At 36.3% G+C, this 16,127-nt stretch overlaps 4 protein-coding genes across 6 annotated transcripts; 2 read left to right on the forward strand and 2 right to left on the reverse strand.

The window, feature by feature from the left end:
* The first annotated feature begins 187 nt into the window (after positions 1 to 187).
* LOC124408619 (very-long-chain (3R)-3-hydroxyacyl-CoA dehydratase 2) lies at positions 188 to 2,577 on the forward strand. The gene is made up of 5 exons (XM_046885682.1): positions 188 to 714; positions 1,344 to 1,461; positions 1,609 to 1,844; positions 2,025 to 2,206; positions 2,353 to 2,577. Exons 1-5 carry the CDS (start codon positions 629 to 631, stop codon positions 2,439 to 2,441), a joined length of 711 nt encoding a protein of 236 aa, XP_046741638.1. The 5' UTR covers positions 188 to 628; the 3' UTR covers positions 2,442 to 2,577.
* Positions 2,578 to 3,071: 494 nt separating this feature from the next.
* Positions 3,072 to 4,327, reverse strand: LOC124408623 (60S ribosomal protein L30). The gene is made up of 4 exons (XM_046885688.1): positions 4,266 to 4,327; positions 4,123 to 4,168; positions 3,523 to 3,668; positions 3,072 to 3,299 (listed from the first exon to the last, which is right to left on the reverse strand). The coding sequence occupies exons 2-4, from the start codon at positions 4,141 to 4,143 to the stop codon at positions 3,122 to 3,124; spliced, it is 345 nt and encodes a 114-aa protein (XP_046741644.1). The 5' UTR covers positions 4,144 to 4,168; positions 4,266 to 4,327; the 3' UTR covers positions 3,072 to 3,121.
* Positions 4,328 to 4,831: 504 nt separating this feature from the next.
* On the forward strand, positions 4,832 to 10,257 carry LOC124408616 (YTH domain-containing family protein 1-like). The gene is made up of 4 exons (XM_046885674.1): positions 4,832 to 5,346; positions 5,450 to 5,477; positions 7,799 to 9,429; positions 9,819 to 10,257. Exons 1-4 carry the CDS (start codon positions 5,311 to 5,313, stop codon positions 9,864 to 9,866), a joined length of 1,743 nt encoding a protein of 580 aa, XP_046741630.1. The 5' UTR covers positions 4,832 to 5,310; the 3' UTR covers positions 9,867 to 10,257.
* A 56-nt stretch (positions 10,258 to 10,313) lies between these two features.
* LOC124408613 (EF-hand domain-containing protein 1-like) lies at positions 10,314 to 15,038 on the reverse strand. Of its 3 annotated transcripts, none has more exons than XM_046885668.1 (6): positions 14,861 to 15,038; positions 14,628 to 14,764; positions 14,201 to 14,523; positions 11,928 to 13,336; positions 11,302 to 11,427; positions 10,314 to 11,193 (listed from the first exon to the last, which is right to left on the reverse strand). In XM_046885668.1, exons 1-6 carry the CDS (start codon positions 14,906 to 14,908, stop codon positions 11,050 to 11,052), a joined length of 2,187 nt encoding a protein of 728 aa, XP_046741624.1. In that variant the 5' UTR covers positions 14,909 to 15,038; the 3' UTR covers positions 10,314 to 11,049. The 3 variants fall into 3 exon arrangements, with proteins under 3 accessions (XP_046741624.1, XP_046741626.1, XP_046741625.1); XM_046885669.1 differs by having other exon boundaries at positions 11,042 to 11,213; XM_046885670.1 differs by having other exon boundaries at positions 14,201 to 14,546; positions 14,628 to 15,038.
* Positions 15,039 to 16,127: the final 1,089 nt, after the last annotated feature.

The raw sequence follows: 16,127 nt of genomic DNA on the forward strand, positions 1-16,127 counted from the left end.
CTATACTGTTCATTCAGTGGTTCATTCACTCGATGGTTTTTTGACTAGTACTTGCGCCTCGCACGCAATATCATCGAGTTTATGATCGGGTGCAGCATTCACGATTAGAAGCTCTAAAGTTAACCGAATTGACTTGACAAAACTGATTTCTATATCTTCGTCTATTCAATCCAGCTAAATCCCAAACGATGAACCAATCACAGCATTGGTGCAAGGGAATGCCCGAATCCAATTAGAGTTACAATGGAATGAATCCTCGATTGAGCTCCAACCTCTCAAATTTGAGCTTCAGATAACGTTAGAAACATATTCGAGGATTGACATCCGTTATTTAAATAACTATATTTCTTTATACACCGGTGGATGGACGATGCCATCTATTGATTACAGAAACCAACTTCTACGGCTGGTCTCGAAATAGTCGTGAAGGACACATGCCGAAAAGGCGGCTTTACGCAAACGCTGCATATTTGAATAATTCGAATCCTCATTGTAGTGTGCATGATTATTCAAGAGTTTTGTGACTCGACATTAGCCTCAGGTGCAAGTCATCGGCCACAGGTCGAGTCGTAAGTTGCAGCGCGGCTGGAAAGGACAAGCATCGTGTGGGTACACTCAGGGAAAAGAGATGGCGGGTAAAAGTGGGAAAAATAAGGAGCCTAGTGCTCTTGCCAAATTTTACCTACTTGGTTACAACTTAGGCCAAGTTATTGGGTGAGTATCATTCATGTAAAAGAATTCAAAGTAACGAAACTTAATTGCTTGGTACGAGCTGTAAAAGTTTCATAGTACAATGTTACATAATGTTCCAAGCAGTATTTTTTTATTTTATCCTATAAGTAATTGAAAATGATTTCTCTTAGTTCTTTTTGAAAGATTCGTGAGTCGATAAGTTCTTTAAAGTAAAATCAGAAAATAAAAATTTTCAGAAACCATGGTGCACCTCAATGTTTGGATTTTAGGCTTAATAATTAAATTTTTAGGCTTTAATAACATAAATATAATGTTTCAGAATGAAGAAAAATATGTGCAGCAAACTTTCACTTATTATGTAAATTATATTTCATCATTCATTGACAGCATGACTTGACTAAAGACTTTCCTAAGTCTGCCAGCAAGGCATTATACTGAAGCGTGTACCAGAGGGATAAAGATTAATGCAAAAAATGTTGATTAATTTATTACAAGCATCAAATTATCTGACATTTGTCCTGTTTAGATCCTTTTATGTTGCTTCCTTATAGGCTGACGTTGACTTGCAAGACCTTTGGTTGGTTATCTTTACGAATCATTAGTCAATACGACATATAAAGAATGAATAAATTCAATTCCTCATTTTACAGATGGACGTACTTGTTATACCAAATTCAAGGGTATTATCTTGGCTTAGCAGGAGCTGAAACTCTATGGAATACTGTGCGAATGACAGTTATTATTTTTCAAAATGCTGCCGTTTTAGAGGTAACGCTAGTTATATACTACATTTGCTCACTGTGAACCTTTTGCATGATTAATACGTAATTCTAGGAATTGATATCAATCAAGATGTACTAGTTATTCAATACTATTAATTTGCTTCACTTGATATGCAAATTTATTTTCTTACAGATCATTAACGCAGTGACTGGTCTTGTTCCATCCAATCCAGTCATTACAATATTTCAAGTTCTTAGTCGCGTCATGGTTGTCTGTGGTGTAATTTTGGCTACACCCCTTGAATATGCGGCTGCATCACCTGGCCTTCCCCTAGCTCTATTAGCTTGGTCCATCACCGAAATCATAAGATATTTGTACTACTTCCTGAATCTCCTTGGACATGTCCCTTACCCTATTGTATGGCTCAGGTAACATGCACGTGCTATTACGCAACAAATATTTTCTTTCTTAAAGACAAGCCTATTTTTAGTTTTTGTTTTTGCATTACTTTCTCATGATATACTGATACATAGTTTAGAGACGAGTGGAGAAAAACAAATAGCAGATTAAAAGTCTTTACAATTCGCAATGAATATGCAAAATTTCAGGTACACAATGTTTATTGTCCTGTATCCAATTGGAATTACTGGTGAACTGCTCTGTTTATATGCTGCCCAAACATATGCTCAAATCAGTTCAGAAGCATGGAGCCATACATTGCCCAATGCTTGGAATTTCACATTCAACTACCGTTACTTCCTTATTTTTGTAATGCTTCTCTACATTCCACGTAAGTATCTACCATCAGTAATAATGTGATCCTAAAATTGAATATCTATTTAAATAGGTGTATGCCAATATACCAAAAGTTTATGTACCTGAGTTTAAGAGTTCAAGTACAAATGTATACAGTTTTTTGCTCTTATTTATTTACAGTTTTCCCACATCTGTACCTGCATATGTTTGCTCAGAGACGTAAAATACTGGGAAGTCCTATGCAAACGACATCTAAGAAAATACACTGAATAATCAAATCATCTGTACATTAATATGAACTCTTCCGTAGTAATCTAGTTGTTCTCTTTTTTTTATACAAAGATTTTGTAATTACTGGTAATGTACATTTTAAGGTCTGAGCAAATGAAATATAAATTCAGTAAAACATGAATATAGCTAGATTCTTACAGTATTGCATGAATCATGTTTATCACGCTTTTTAACATTGCATTTACTGTTAGGTTATGCAGATTTTCTTGACATAACACGTAATATTCTAAAAAAAAAATGCTATGAACTAAAACTTCGCAAGTAGATCAATGCATCTATTATGAAATTCATGTAAGACCCCATAACTTCTAGAACTTAAAGTCACTAAGCTTATTGAAGACTGATCTATTCACAAATTAAATGAGAAAAATTAGTGCAAGACGCAGGAATATAAATTGATCTGGCTCATTGATAGCTTTTTAAACGTCGTTTTTGATATTTTTTTTTATAGTTTATTTACGTGACTAACTTTGGTCGACTTCAACATTTTTTTCTTCATTTTTATGTCTGATTTTTTGACTGTCTGATGTACTGAGCGACAAATAACCTATAATTATATGTGTTCAGGAAACATGACATGGGATAGTCAGAAAAGAATATACATGAAATTTGAGTGAGTTTTCGGCGTTTTTATTAATTGTAAAATATAAAATCAAACTTAGGCCTGATCACCAGTTGGCATTGATTTGATGATGTCCGAATCTCCGGGATCAGTGATTGAAAGGGTACAAACTCTGAAGTATTTACCACAGGCTGTTCCCAATTCAATGTTATTTCCAGTGTAGTGATGGACACCGGTCTTTGCCAACATGGCGTAATATTCAATCTCGGACTTCCTGTAGTGACAGAAATGATTTACAACCATAAGTACCATTTGACAGTGAAAATATTGACCCACACTTACGGGCAGGTCTTTGAGACTACTCCGTAGGACTCCCCATGCCACAGGTGTTCTTTTCAATCATCATTTAACGTAGTCACATAATTTGTATTCAGATGTTAGATGACGTTTGAATAACTTTCTGGGATCAGAATGGGAGTACTACATCTCAGTCTCACCTTAGTGGTGGAGTATTGTTGGCGATGATGACGAGTTTCGCTTTGCCTTGGCGAAGTGACTTCAACGTCTGTTTGTAGCCCAGAACGTATTTTCCGGATTTCATTACCAGAGCAAGCCTGGAGTTGATGCTCTCCATAGCCTTTTTCTGTCAGCATGAAACAAATTTTTTTTTTATTATCACACTTTACTGTAAATCAAATATGAAATTGAAAAACGCAATGCATGAAATTTGAATCATAACCTGCAAAATAAAATCGTATATGTGCTCAACAAAGGTACATACATATACATATTGGTGCATGCGGTTGAATTATAGAAAAGACTACGGATTCTTAATTTCAAATACATTTCCAACATGGGAATACGGCATTTTCAACTGGTGAGTCAGATTTGTGAATTATATGAAAATTTCTATTTGGGTAATTCAGTGGAAAATCAACTACAGGAAAAAATATAAAGCCAATCAAAATCAATTCATGATGAATGGTTGTGCATTTACTGGTGATCAATGATAAGAATAAAAAATGTTGCATATCGAAAAACGTCGGCACGTGGCCGGGGTCAGAAAGTGTGTATGCATGCGGATTTAACGGGCTTACCTGCTTCTTTTGGGCGACCATTGTGATATTTTTGGTTTTTTCACGGCTAGAAATTGATAAAAAACCGTTAAAATAACTTGGTTTACTAAATATAATAAACTAATAATATAAATTATATAAAAATCTCAGAGCGCCCAACATACCTCCACGAAAACCGAACGCGGAAAGGAATTAAAATGGCCGAGAATAGGAAGGTTAATCTGAGGTAGCGGGCAGCAGCATCGCCTCTAAATGCCACCCAAAGGGGCTACATGAAGCATTGTCATTGGCTGCACGCTGCAGATGAGTACCAGAAGTCCACCTTCACACGCCTGACTTTGGAGTATCCAACTCAACGATTCAACCAATAACAGCGTTATCCCGGGTAGAAACATTCAATAAGAAGCTAAATCCAGTTAGACGTTGTAAATGTCCTTTTTTACCAAGTGAGTGTCAATGCCTTATTTTGATATATACATAAATATATTTCTGAAAGCAATGATTCAGTGTGACGGCGATACACAAAATAACTGAATCGTTAATACGGAGACTGCGGATGTTTGCAACTTCTTGCGATTTGGACTGCTAAATGTATGTATCATTCATTTGCTTTCTGTTACCGACAGAGCAGAGGCAAGCATTGAAAATTAGTTCCCAAAACCTATTTCATGTCAGAGGGCGCTACGAAATCGTGAACTAGGGACATAAGAGGCCTAGAAAACGACTTTCTTGTCATTTCTTGTTGAGCGGCGTGAACTGTTTGAATGGAGCTGCAGTTCGTGAGTGAAAAACACGTAGACAATTTTAATCGCGTGATCGAAGTTTGCAACCCTGGCGGCACACGGGAGGTCAGTGGACGTCACGCAGTTATTATCGTTGAACGAAGAGGGATTTGCTGTAAATCTATCAACTCGGTGTAAAATACATAAAATTCCTGGGATTCTCTCGCGGTTGAACATTGCGGGTCAGTGCGGGAGGGCCTCAGGTAAAAAAACAACGACTGGTAACAGTGAACGTAAACTTTCGTCGTGAAATCAATCCCACCCTGGTTATACTGCCGTCGCCGAGTGTAATCATTGTATGTTCACGGTGCCGTGTTCCGTGGCCGAGAAACTGTTAAGTGTATAGAAAACGTTAAAAACTACTCCTTTTTGAACCTGACATTACACTCGGTCCATCCCCTTGGACAGAGAGATTGTATAGCAGGTTATGTCAGCTGGATTGGCAGGGGCTGTTTCAGATCAGGTCAGTCTGTTGACACGGTACCAACTTATTTGCCATTCATCAATCCTTACGTCGAAGCCAGTGACTTAAAATATTGTGTATTTTTCCATGCTACGGGATGCAGCGGATGAAAGGACAATCTAACAATCAGGGTAAGAGTTTTATCTTATTCACAAACACCCTACCAATGTAATTACTTCCTGATATTACTTGAGTACAGTGATAAGAAACTCTGTAAAGAATCATTCTGTTAAGAAAATACCAATTAGGCAACAAACCGATCACTGGTGCATACAAGGCATTATATCATAACATTCTGCATTACAGCTGTAACGATAGTAAAATCGGTGACAAATCAAAACAAACACATCGAAGGAGATCAAATTTTTTAAACTCAATGTATCATTTAGAATAGTGCACGAATCATTGGTAGAAGGTATTTTTCATGAAACCGGATCTAGAATAAACTTTTTAATAATATTACCATATTATTGCGTTAAAAATATCGATGTCAACCTTTTCATATGAATCTTGTCTTTTGCACATAATCAATATTGATTCTTGTTATTTATTCTTTGCTCTAACATTCCATCTTTATCATACCGGTTGGCTGAAAAATAGGCTTGCTTCTATTTATATGCAACATGGATGAACTATTTGAAGTTAATATAATTTCGAAAATAATGGTCAGATTGGCTGACAACAAGCTCTGACACGATACAGTAACAAGTAGCCATACCTGTCACTAAGCAGCCCCTACGTCAGAACTTCTAGCGTCCCATTGATTTTACAATATTGCCATTACTTTTTACACCGCACGCTTATTTAACATTATTTATAACCAATAACCACCAATTGTTTTGATTTGTTTTCCACTTTATTTCTGGATTAAAAAAAGTGATTTACTTTATTATAGTTGAATCAATAAGGTATAAATTATTCTTCAGCAAAGGTATTTGTTCATGGACTAATATGCCACTATTTATGCCACTATTTCTCATCAGTTATGCCATCATTTTATTCCACACGGGGTGCTGGGAGCCGTGTAATGCAAAAGTTTCACAGTGTAGTGAAGAGTCAAGTTCAGTTGTCAGTTTTGACCACTAGTTTAAACATAATATCTTGTTGTTTATGCCTCCGTAGGTAGTAATTTAGATGTTAGATTTACCATCACCTGTAGATAATTCGATCAATATTCTGATTCGTCCAAAATGTATTTTATGTGACAACTACTGACAATTTTTCCAAAAAACCTTATCGTTACATGTAACATTTGGAAGCTGTTAGGCAGTCAATCCTTACATTTTTCATGTGTTATTTTAACAATTTTCATTCTCCTCGCTGAACATGCTTTTAATCAATTTGAAAAACTAAATTATTTTTCTGCATTGATATTCGTATTTGATGGCGCATTTAAAAAAAGTTCACTAATATTCTTAAATCTGATTATTTACAAGTTAAGTATCACAGTGATACATTGTTTAGTTTGTATAAACCTTCGATATTTTTCTATCCTATTTTTGACAAAGTAATGTCATTTTGAGCAAAATCAACAAGATTACATTTCAAAAGATTATGTAATGTCAAATGACTGTATTACCGATCTATTCTTTGAAATCACATTAGTTCTCAAAAGTATTATTACCTAAATTATGTAAGCACATCATTACCCATCCGATATTTAATCATTCAATTGTTTTTGTTCAACTTTCATATCTGGATTCTTCGCAACTTATTTCAAAAAATTAGAATATATAGCAATGTACCTACCTGCCTTAAAAGTCATGGAAGAACATGGAAAAGTTTTGTTTGTGTGTTCCATTTTACTAAATACCATGTCTGGCTTTAATGCCCAAAGTCACCTTTAAACAATTTTATGTACATTTTATGCTCCTTCATGTATGTGACCTTACTGATTAAGAAAAGGTCTATTGATTTAGGTTCACCTAACAGAGGAAATATTCACTATTTTTGTTCAAAATCTTTACTTAAAATTACGAACCCATCGAACATGTTATTAAAGTTATGTACTCATTGTAATTTTAGTCGGCAGATAACACTCCTACCTAGTCCAAAGCCTGCATTATTTTCATGGGATTGAAATTCAGTTAGCAACTGAACAGACTACTATTAAAATAAGTAATGTAGTAAAGCTCAAGGATCACAATTTTGTCAAGTCCCATGATCAGCTAATACTTTCAATGTCATCATAGTCGTACACTACATAAAATTATTTTCATTTTCGGCCACCAACTCCAGTAGTAGCTTTAGTTTTTTAACTATTGGAGGTTTAGGTAATAGTGTAAGGAATAGAAAAATGGATGAATGGTATGTCGCCATTTTGCTTCAAACAAGTTTAATGTATGATGTTCAACTAAACACAAAAGGAATTATCAAAAATTAGCTAGCCTTTCAGCAATAAACCAGTACGCCAGTACCAGTCTCTTTAACATGGAATCTGTATATGTGACAGTAAGCAATGGTCCCAAAGAGCACCAGCAGCAGCAACAACAAGCGGAGCACGTGGCTGGGGAGGATGCAGGGTTTGATTCATGGAGAGGCGGGAATAATGTTCAACATCACTCGAGCTACCCAATTGGTACGGGAGACCCATACACACCGTACTACGGGACATCATTTCCCTATCAGGCGTTTGGCGCGGGAGACGGAACTTGGTCGAATGGAACGGATCCCGTTGCATTCCTGTCAGGGTATGGAGGACAAATGGGACATGATTCGTACGGAATGGACGGAATGTTTTCGGCGAGTGCCGGTGGAGGTTTTAGCACCTTCGGCCAGCCAACGTTCAATTACTTCCATGGAAATGGGGACTATAGCACCTGGGGCACGCCAAGGAAAGCTCGGTACGAAGACTATTATCAGGCACCGAGAGGTAATGAGAGTTATCCGACGCCCAGTGGTGGCGCAGAAATGAAGTCTATAGAGCAAAGCGTACAAGGTTTGTCTATTGGAGGTGAACCGTCACGACAGGAACAGCAGTTACCATCTAATCAGCAGTCTAACAAATCTGAGTCAAAAGAACCCAAGAAAATGACATGGGCCAGTGTTGCCAGCCAGCCTGCAAAACCTGTACCACCTCTTTCTGCTTCTCAGGGTATGAAGAAGAAAGCAGGAATGCCACCGCCTCCGATGGTGCCTGGAAAACATAATATGGACATTGGGACTTGGGGCGAAGGTAAAACTTCAGCTCCCCCACCAAAGGCCCCTCCCCCACCGCAAGTACAACCTCCCGTTCCGCCACCTCCACCTCCTGTTCAAAGGCAAAGGCCACGATCACTTCCTTCTTGGGTTCAGCAACCAACAACCCCGCCTTCACCCCCTCCACCTCAAATGCAGATCCCGCAACAACAAGTTCCCCCACCCCCGACGCACCCTGTACTACATGAGTTGAAGGTAAAGAATGATTACAATCCTACAGAATTTGACCAGTCCGCTCCTGGTGCAAGGTTTTTTGTCATTAAATCGTATTCCGAGGATGATATTCATAGATCTATCAAGTACGAAATTTGGTGCAGTACGGAGCATGGCAACAAGAGACTAGACCAGGCTTACAGAGATGCCAGTAGGGATGGCGCACCGTTGTATCTGTTTTTTTCTGTTAATGGATCGGGACATTTTTGCGGCATGGCGCAAATGGTTTCTTCGGTTGATTACCAAAGCAACAGCTCTGTTTGGTCACAAGATAAATGGAAAGGACAATTTAGAGTGCGTTGGATTTATGTTAAGGATGTTCCTAACGTCCAGTTGCGACACATTCGTTTGGAGAATAATGAAAATAAACCCGTAACCAATTCAAGAGATGCTCAGGAAGTACCACACGCACGGGGACTACAAGTTTTACGTATTTTGCACACTTATCGCCACTCTACTAGTATTTTTGACGATTTTGGACACTATGAACGACGGCAGGCTGAAGAAGATCAACGAAAGGCACCGCCTAATCCCATACAACATCATCCTCCTCCCAATCACAGGGGTAGGGGTCATTCCGGTGAACCTCCTCATCCGCACCACCAGCAGCACCAACAACAGCAGCACCCACACCAACACCAACATCAGCATCCACATCAGCATCAGCGGAAGGTGAGTTGTTTTGGTGCAACCCATATTTCTTAAAATGTCCTATTATATTTATGCATTACTTTTTCTTTCATTAGCTCATTGCAGTAGCGAAAAACTATAAAACTAATCCAAGGGATATTCTACCCAATTTGGCTAAAAAATTCATATTGCTTGTATTATGAATTTTCTGTAGCCATTAATTGGGTGGCTTTTGTTCAGACGTTTTCACTAGTTACCTTGCTAGTAATTTAATATTATAGAAATTTTTTTATTCTACCAGAATGTAGCTGAGCTTCCAATTGTTTAATTTCTAGATTTAAATTAATCGAACAGATATGATAATGCTAACTTTTTACTACATTTATATCGTAGTTAGAAATTATATTAATTTGGTGTAATTTTGTGTTCAGGAACGCGAAGGTGGCCGAGGAAGAGGCCGCGGCGGACCACGCCAGTAGCAAAGATTACAAAAAAAACATAAAAATAATAATAACCACCATGAAAGAAGGACGCTCCGAATAATTATCAAAATATTAATTACCCCTTTGCTTCTTCCCTGGACCTTTGAAAGCCTTCTCACTGCTGTGACTGGACTCTCGTCGTTGAAGCTATCCCCTTTCATTGCACGATTGAACTGTACGATAATTAGTATTGGGTTCAACATCATAATGATTATGTTACAACAATTATTGTGCACGAAATTATTCAATTTCAACGGATGTTGGTAAACTTGGAAATGTTTACAAGCATAAAGTGTTGTGGATATCGTGTAAATGGGCGAATGGTGTAAACGTACAAATTTAAAAGAAAAAAAGAACGCAGAACTGACAGAAAAAAAAAAAACTATGACGATGTGGACTAACATATGTATATGAAAATGCTTGAATATACTTTTGTTCAAAATCAAGAAAGGACGATAGTTTAAGCAAGTGCCGGTTTGAATTATCTTTTCAAACTGCAATGAACATTACAATCTGGTGCCTGCAACTGAAAAAAGCCCTCCCTTCTTAAATGGATTTAAAAAAATATTGCGTGGAGGCTTCCCACGAGGTTTTATGTTTTCTATGTAATCATGCCCAATCAATGGATAATAACAACTAATTGTCAGCTGGTTATTTTAAAAATATTCTATTATCTATTGCGAATTATATATATATTCCCTATTATAATATTAGTCGTGGACCGCAGCAAATGATTCAATATTATTATACAAGCAGATGAAATAATATTACTGTTACTGTATTGTAACATGGATTATGATTGTACTATTTGATAAGAATTTCATGAGACATGATTCTTATTGTTAACATAATCGGTTCTCATTTTTGGCTTTTGCCGACAAGCACCATCCATCCTAAATTCTAGAATTTTCCGATTAAAACTTATTTACTCATTAATACCTATCAAGGTATTTCTAGTGAATTATTTTCAATTAGTAGAATGTCATTCAACAGCCTGTAGACTTTGTTGAAATATGAAATGTTTAGTGTTCATTATAAAATCATTGATACAAAATATGAACAGCATCCATCGATGCAGGAAATTGATAATTAAAAGTATTTAAGATAGTTTATAATTTCCGTTGTATTCAGGATTGAGTCTATATCATCCATTCGCTAGGCAAATGTACCGAGAGCTGATTTATACGGGTGGGTATGGTCCTCTGCATTTGTCACGAAGCATTGTGATGGTTCGCTCTCCTGCCTCTCTGTTGAAAAGTGGTTGCGATGGTGGAATATCAGGTTTCGGAGGACTGCTAACCTTCTCATACATCAATTGACCCACCTAAATTGAGGTAACAAAAATTTTATTCCATTATTTTATGTTATCTTTTCACTGACAATAATATATTCTAATACTCAATCATATGAACCACCTATCAAAAATATTTACCTCAAACCTTCGATCACGATCTTTGAAATAATGTGGTGGAACACACTCTTGCGCAATGTGGGTCTTGCACTCTGGTAACTCTTTCTGACATGAGATTATCGGATGCCCAGCCTTGTCCCTATAAATCTATGATGGCAATACATATGAATATTATTTTATCGTGTGAAACAATAATTGCTATGTTGACAAAAACATGTTATTGCATAGGTGTACAATTTGAGGTTACTTAATTTTGAGATGTTAAGGTTGCATATAGCTCAATACAAAGTTAAGGATGTTACCTGGATCTTGCATCGTTAAGCTTTCCGGATGATTTGTATTTATTTTCTTATTTGATCGATTGCAAAGATAATGTCAATTTTGTTTTGATTAGAAGTCGCAAGTCAAATCTGTCCTTTTGGTCTATTTTATCTCAATGTCTCAGGAAAAATGATTAAATGTAGCCCATACTTACCTCATTTCACAAGCGAGGGGAATTTTTCTTGTAACATTTGGCTAATGCTATAACGAACATTCCTGTTTGATTTATTGTGCTTTCTAACTAGGCAACACCCTTAAAAGCTGTACGAGTCATGATGACGTTTACATAAATTCCGTTGCATAAGCCTAAATGAGCCATACTTCACCTGATCAGCCCATTTAAGCTGTTTTTTAGGTTGAGCGAGAACTTGTTCAGATTTTTCTTGTTTCTGAAGCGGACAGTAGTTGTCAAAAGGTAGAGGTTCTTCAACTTTTGTCAACCCAGGGCACAATTCTTCCGGAGGTGGGGTAGGTGGTCTCAATTCTCCATGTTCCCCTTCATATTTGTGCAGAGCTTCTTCCGCAAACTGTTTGACGCAAGGTGCTGTATCAAAATCATCTTTGAATGGGCTTCCGATAGTTGGATCCAAATCTCGCTTTCTATCAGCTTCCTCTTGGATTCTCTTAGAAGTAGAATCTATTTCATCCTGAATAAGTCCTTGACGCACAAAATAATTTCTCATATTATCTTGCAGCTCTTCACAGAATTTCTCCGGATTTGCTTTAATGTAACGATATACGTATAAATCAGCTCCATTTATAATGAATCTATGATTGAAACAATTGATCTTGGCTCCAATGTAAAAATCCTCAGGGGTATAGTAAAGCGGATTGTCTCTATTTGTGCCTGGTTTAGGAACAAGCATTGGACTAAGAAAAGTACCACCTCGACGACCTGAATTGCGTTTTTCTGGTTCTGATATCTGCATACTACCATCACTCAAATTGTACTCGAGAATAAAATCACGATTCTCATCTTCGGGGTGCACAGCATCCATTTTCATTGAATAACGAAGTTTTTTAGGAAAGTTGAAAATTTGACGAATTACATCCTTTTTAGGTGGCTTAGGGAGCATGCTTAAACATCCAGCTAACGTGTCCTCCGGAGTACCAAATTTGATATGGGGTGGAGGTACATATTCAGGTAAAGTTTTTGGCTCTTCAATAGGTGGTTGAATTTTTTCAGGCTGAACTAATCCAAGCATACCGGAGTAATATTTTCTTGTGAACGAATCACAATCAAAGAGGAAAAACCTTCGTCCAAAAATAAATACAGTATCACCTATCTTGAGATCTGTAGGTGTATAATATTCGGTAACTTCTGGATCGCCGTATTCCATATAAATTGCCGGATATGTCGATGGCATGCCTTTCCAGTTTTTTGGCACTTTGGTTCTCTTTAAAAGCATCGTTGTTGGATCTTTGCCATCATTCAATTGATGAATTTCACGAATAGCTATTGTGTCATCAGTGAGAAAATACAGAATCTGATAGTAATCATTATTCCAGGTTGCTTCGAATTTAAGGACCATCGTATCGTATTCCAGAAACCGTCTTCGAGTATCGTCTGATACAGGAGTTAGACGAGATGGGGCTTTGCTCTTAGATTGACGCAATTGAGTATATGGATCTGGCGGCGCTTCTTCTTTGTCCCCAACATCTATACCTTGACTGCACAAAAATTCTCTGGTGAACGTGTCACAGTCGACTGTGTGGTATACTATACCATATATACCTGAAAATTCAATTTACAAAATTAGCACTAGGAACTCTTAACAATCGTGGCGAAAATGAATTTATTTTATTGATCCAAGAACTCTATTAATATATAATATTTACTTTTTTTTTACATACATCAATGATTTCAACATTGCAACAAATGCTTCATACAACATACAGAAATAATATATTTCCGGAAATTTGAAAGCTAAGTATCATTTATCACTGCGATTTGGAGACATATTGGCATAAACTTTGACAGTTTTGAAAAAAAAATCGATATCAGATAAAATAATTTTCATTATAGCACATTGTTATTGGCACTGTCGTATAATATATGTATGCATGTGCATAAACAAGCATTGTGCTTGTACAAGCATTACAATATGATGTGTATGAAAAACTTTATAGAAACCATTTCGATGTGAATATTGTTTTATATTTTCTTATGCAATGCAACAAAGAATTAGTTCGGAATCAATTGTTTAACTGTCAAAACGAGGATATTATTCCATACTGGCAGTTTCTACTTTACTTTCGAATAACATCTTTTGGAATTTCGAAATTTTTTAATAAAGCAACCGATGACATGTAATTGATGATAGAATTGAATCAAGGCATAAGTAATGAACAAAAATTTCAAGTTCTCTCTCATACTTTAAACTCAAGCTGCTGTGCACGAAGCATTGTTCATTGTAGTGGTTCATTACTCAAAGAAGGTAATCACTTGGAGCTTCGGATTATTTACTGATAATTATGGGAAATATATAACTATATGGTATCGTAAATAATTGGACGAGGTTTTCATCAAAATAATGTAAGCACAATGTTATCTTTGTGATCGAAATTAAAGTAATAATGTCCATTTTTCGTTACATACCCAAGTCTTTGCCAACATTTAGATCCTTCCAGGTATACGCATCTCCTCTGGTATTTTTCAATATTTTTCCTCGTCTAACTAATCGACCTTGCTGTAATCCGGAATTATCAACCGGTCGCTCCATTACTGATATTGTGTCATCTTCCAAAAAGTAAATTATATTGACGTGCCTTATCCGGAAATGCTCGTTTGGTGAATTAAATACACCTTGACGGAAGAAAGCTTTGAAGTTCAAGCATTTTTGTGCAAAGAGTACATAGTGTGGTATAACTTGTGGATACCCATACTCTCTTACTCGACCATAAGTCAATGAAGGATCGTACCTACATTAGAGCACATGTTAAATCTAAACAAACACTTCTAAATATTGAATCCGCTAATAAATGCACTTTAAAGCTAATTTCAGGAAAATTACGTTGAAACATACTCTACAGGATCTGGGTAACCGGAAAAAGCACTCGAGGCGGTGTCGATGAGTCTCCGCCCTATACCGATATTGCTGTCACGAACTACACGGAATCCGTTAAAATAATCGAACTTTTGCTTTAATTTATAATCCTGGATCTAAAGTGAACAGAATGTTTCATGTCAGTGTTGATATGTCATTTACATCTTCTATTCAGTATGTCTAACGGCATCCATCGGAGTAATATAACTTACGGTAGGGTCGCGAAAAGTGTACCCTGGGACCAGGGGTAGACTCTCCATCTCAGATCAGAAGTCTCTAGTATATTTTTATAAAAGCATCATTATAATTGAATATGATGCAACTGAAATCTACTTTTGAGAAAATCTGACAGCTAACTGAACTCGTTTCTATAACAACGGGATTGTGTTTGTATCACCAATCTCTTATACTAACCAGTCTTTTGTATCATACGAAAGTGGAGTATTTGCATATTGATTAGTTACTTCTACAGGATCAGGATGAAGTACAGAAGTTCAGTTTTTGCCTTCGAAATATGAGGGCAAAGTTGTCGGTCACAATGTAATAATCAAGTAAGGGAAGTAAGATTAACGAATATTTCTGCTCGAAACGTTGAAGGATTCGTTACAACTTTGAAAAACATAAGTTTGTGGCAATGATTAAGTTGATTTGTATAATGTCTATGGTACTATTCTAAGCACAAGGAATCTGTCGTGTGCTATTTATTAGAAATACAATTGCAGGATAAAAATGTATGAAAGAATTTTTTTGATTAGTAAGTACTCGTGTATGAGACATTCAATGCCATCTCAACCAACTTCAGAACTTCACCATTGTTGATTTTGTTCAAAACATTTTCAGCCTTTGTTTCCATGCTTTTTTGAATTTTTTATAAATAAAGAAACATTGAGAAAAAATAGAAGCAATTATCAGTCTTTTGTGGGTTGCGGTTCAACCATTATTTTATACATAACCCAGGATTTTGGAAAAAAATATCAGATTTTTCCAAAGCGATGTTTTTTCAAGATGAAAAAATTCCAAAAAAATTCTCAAACACCCAGTGTTACATATAAAAATGGTTGAGCAACTGTGAATAGTAAACTGAGTTTTCTTCTTATTTTTTTCGAATTCTTTTCCGAATAAAAACTTAAAAAAATAAGAATACTGGCCCACTGTGGGTCTAGGCTTAAGCATTTTGATATCTGACACAAGATTTTTGAAAACTTTTCATATTTTTAAATTACGGCAAAACACATGTCAATTTAAAAAAATTTTTTAGTCAAATAAATTCAGTTGAAAACAAATTTGAAAAAATTCAGGGTGTTGATTTGGTGTTGGGACAATTGCTTAAAAATTTTCGAAGGAGATCAAAAACAGTGAAGGTCCAACATTGGTTGAGTTGGCGTAGAATGCCCCATATACATCGATAAAATATTTTTTCCAAATACTTTGAATACCTTTACAAATTATTTTGTGTAGAATTCAACAGATATAACTTAC

The sequence above is a fragment of the Diprion similis genome, chromosome 8, assembly GCF_021155765.1.
Source record: "Diprion similis isolate iyDipSimi1 chromosome 8, iyDipSimi1.1, whole genome shotgun sequence".
In the NCBI taxonomy this organism is placed as follows: Eukaryota; Metazoa; Arthropoda; class Insecta; order Hymenoptera; family Diprionidae; genus Diprion; species Diprion similis.

Coding starts and splice junctions, on each gene's coding strand:
- LOC124408619 (XM_046885682.1), top strand. CDS start 629: ATGGCGGGTAAAAGTGGGAAAAATAAGGAGCCTAGTGCTCTTGCCAAA. Junction 1,845..2,024: donor TACCCTATTGTATGGCTCAG/GTAACATGCACG, acceptor GCAAAATTTCAG/GTACACAATGTTTATTGTCC. Junction 2,207..2,352: donor AATGCTTCTCTACATTCCAC/GTAAGTATCTAC, acceptor ATTTATTTACAG/TTTTCCCACATCTGTACCTG.
- LOC124408613 (XM_046885668.1), bottom strand. CDS start 14,908: ATGGAGAGTCTACCCCTGGTCCCAGGGTACACTTTTCGCGACCCTACC. Junction 14,524..14,627: donor GGTTACCCAGATCCTGTAGA/GTATGTTTCAAC, acceptor GCTCTAATGTAG/GTACGATCCTTCATTGACTT. Junction 11,428..11,927: donor AGCTTAAATGGGCTGATCAG/GTGAAGTATGGC, acceptor TTGCCATCATAG/ATTTATAGGGACAAGGCTGG.
- LOC124408623 (XM_046885688.1), bottom strand. CDS start 4,143: ATGGTCGCCCAAAAGAAGCAG. Junction 3,669..4,122: donor TGGTCGCCCAAAAGAAGCAG/GTAAGCCCGTTA, acceptor TCATGCTGACAG/AAAAAGGCTATGGAGAGCAT. Junction 3,300..3,522: donor AACAATACTCCACCACTAAG/GTGAGACTGAGA, acceptor CTGTCACTACAG/GAAGTCCGAGATTGAATATT.
- LOC124408616 (XM_046885674.1), top strand. CDS start 5,311: ATGTCAGCTGGATTGGCAGGGGCTGTTTCAGATCAG. Junction 5,347..5,449: donor CAGGGGCTGTTTCAGATCAG/GTCAGTCTGTTG, acceptor TACGGGATGCAG/CGGATGAAAGGACAATCTAA. Junction 9,430..9,818: donor CACATCAGCATCAGCGGAAG/GTGAGTTGTTTT, acceptor TTTTGTGTTCAG/GAACGCGAAGGTGGCCGAGG.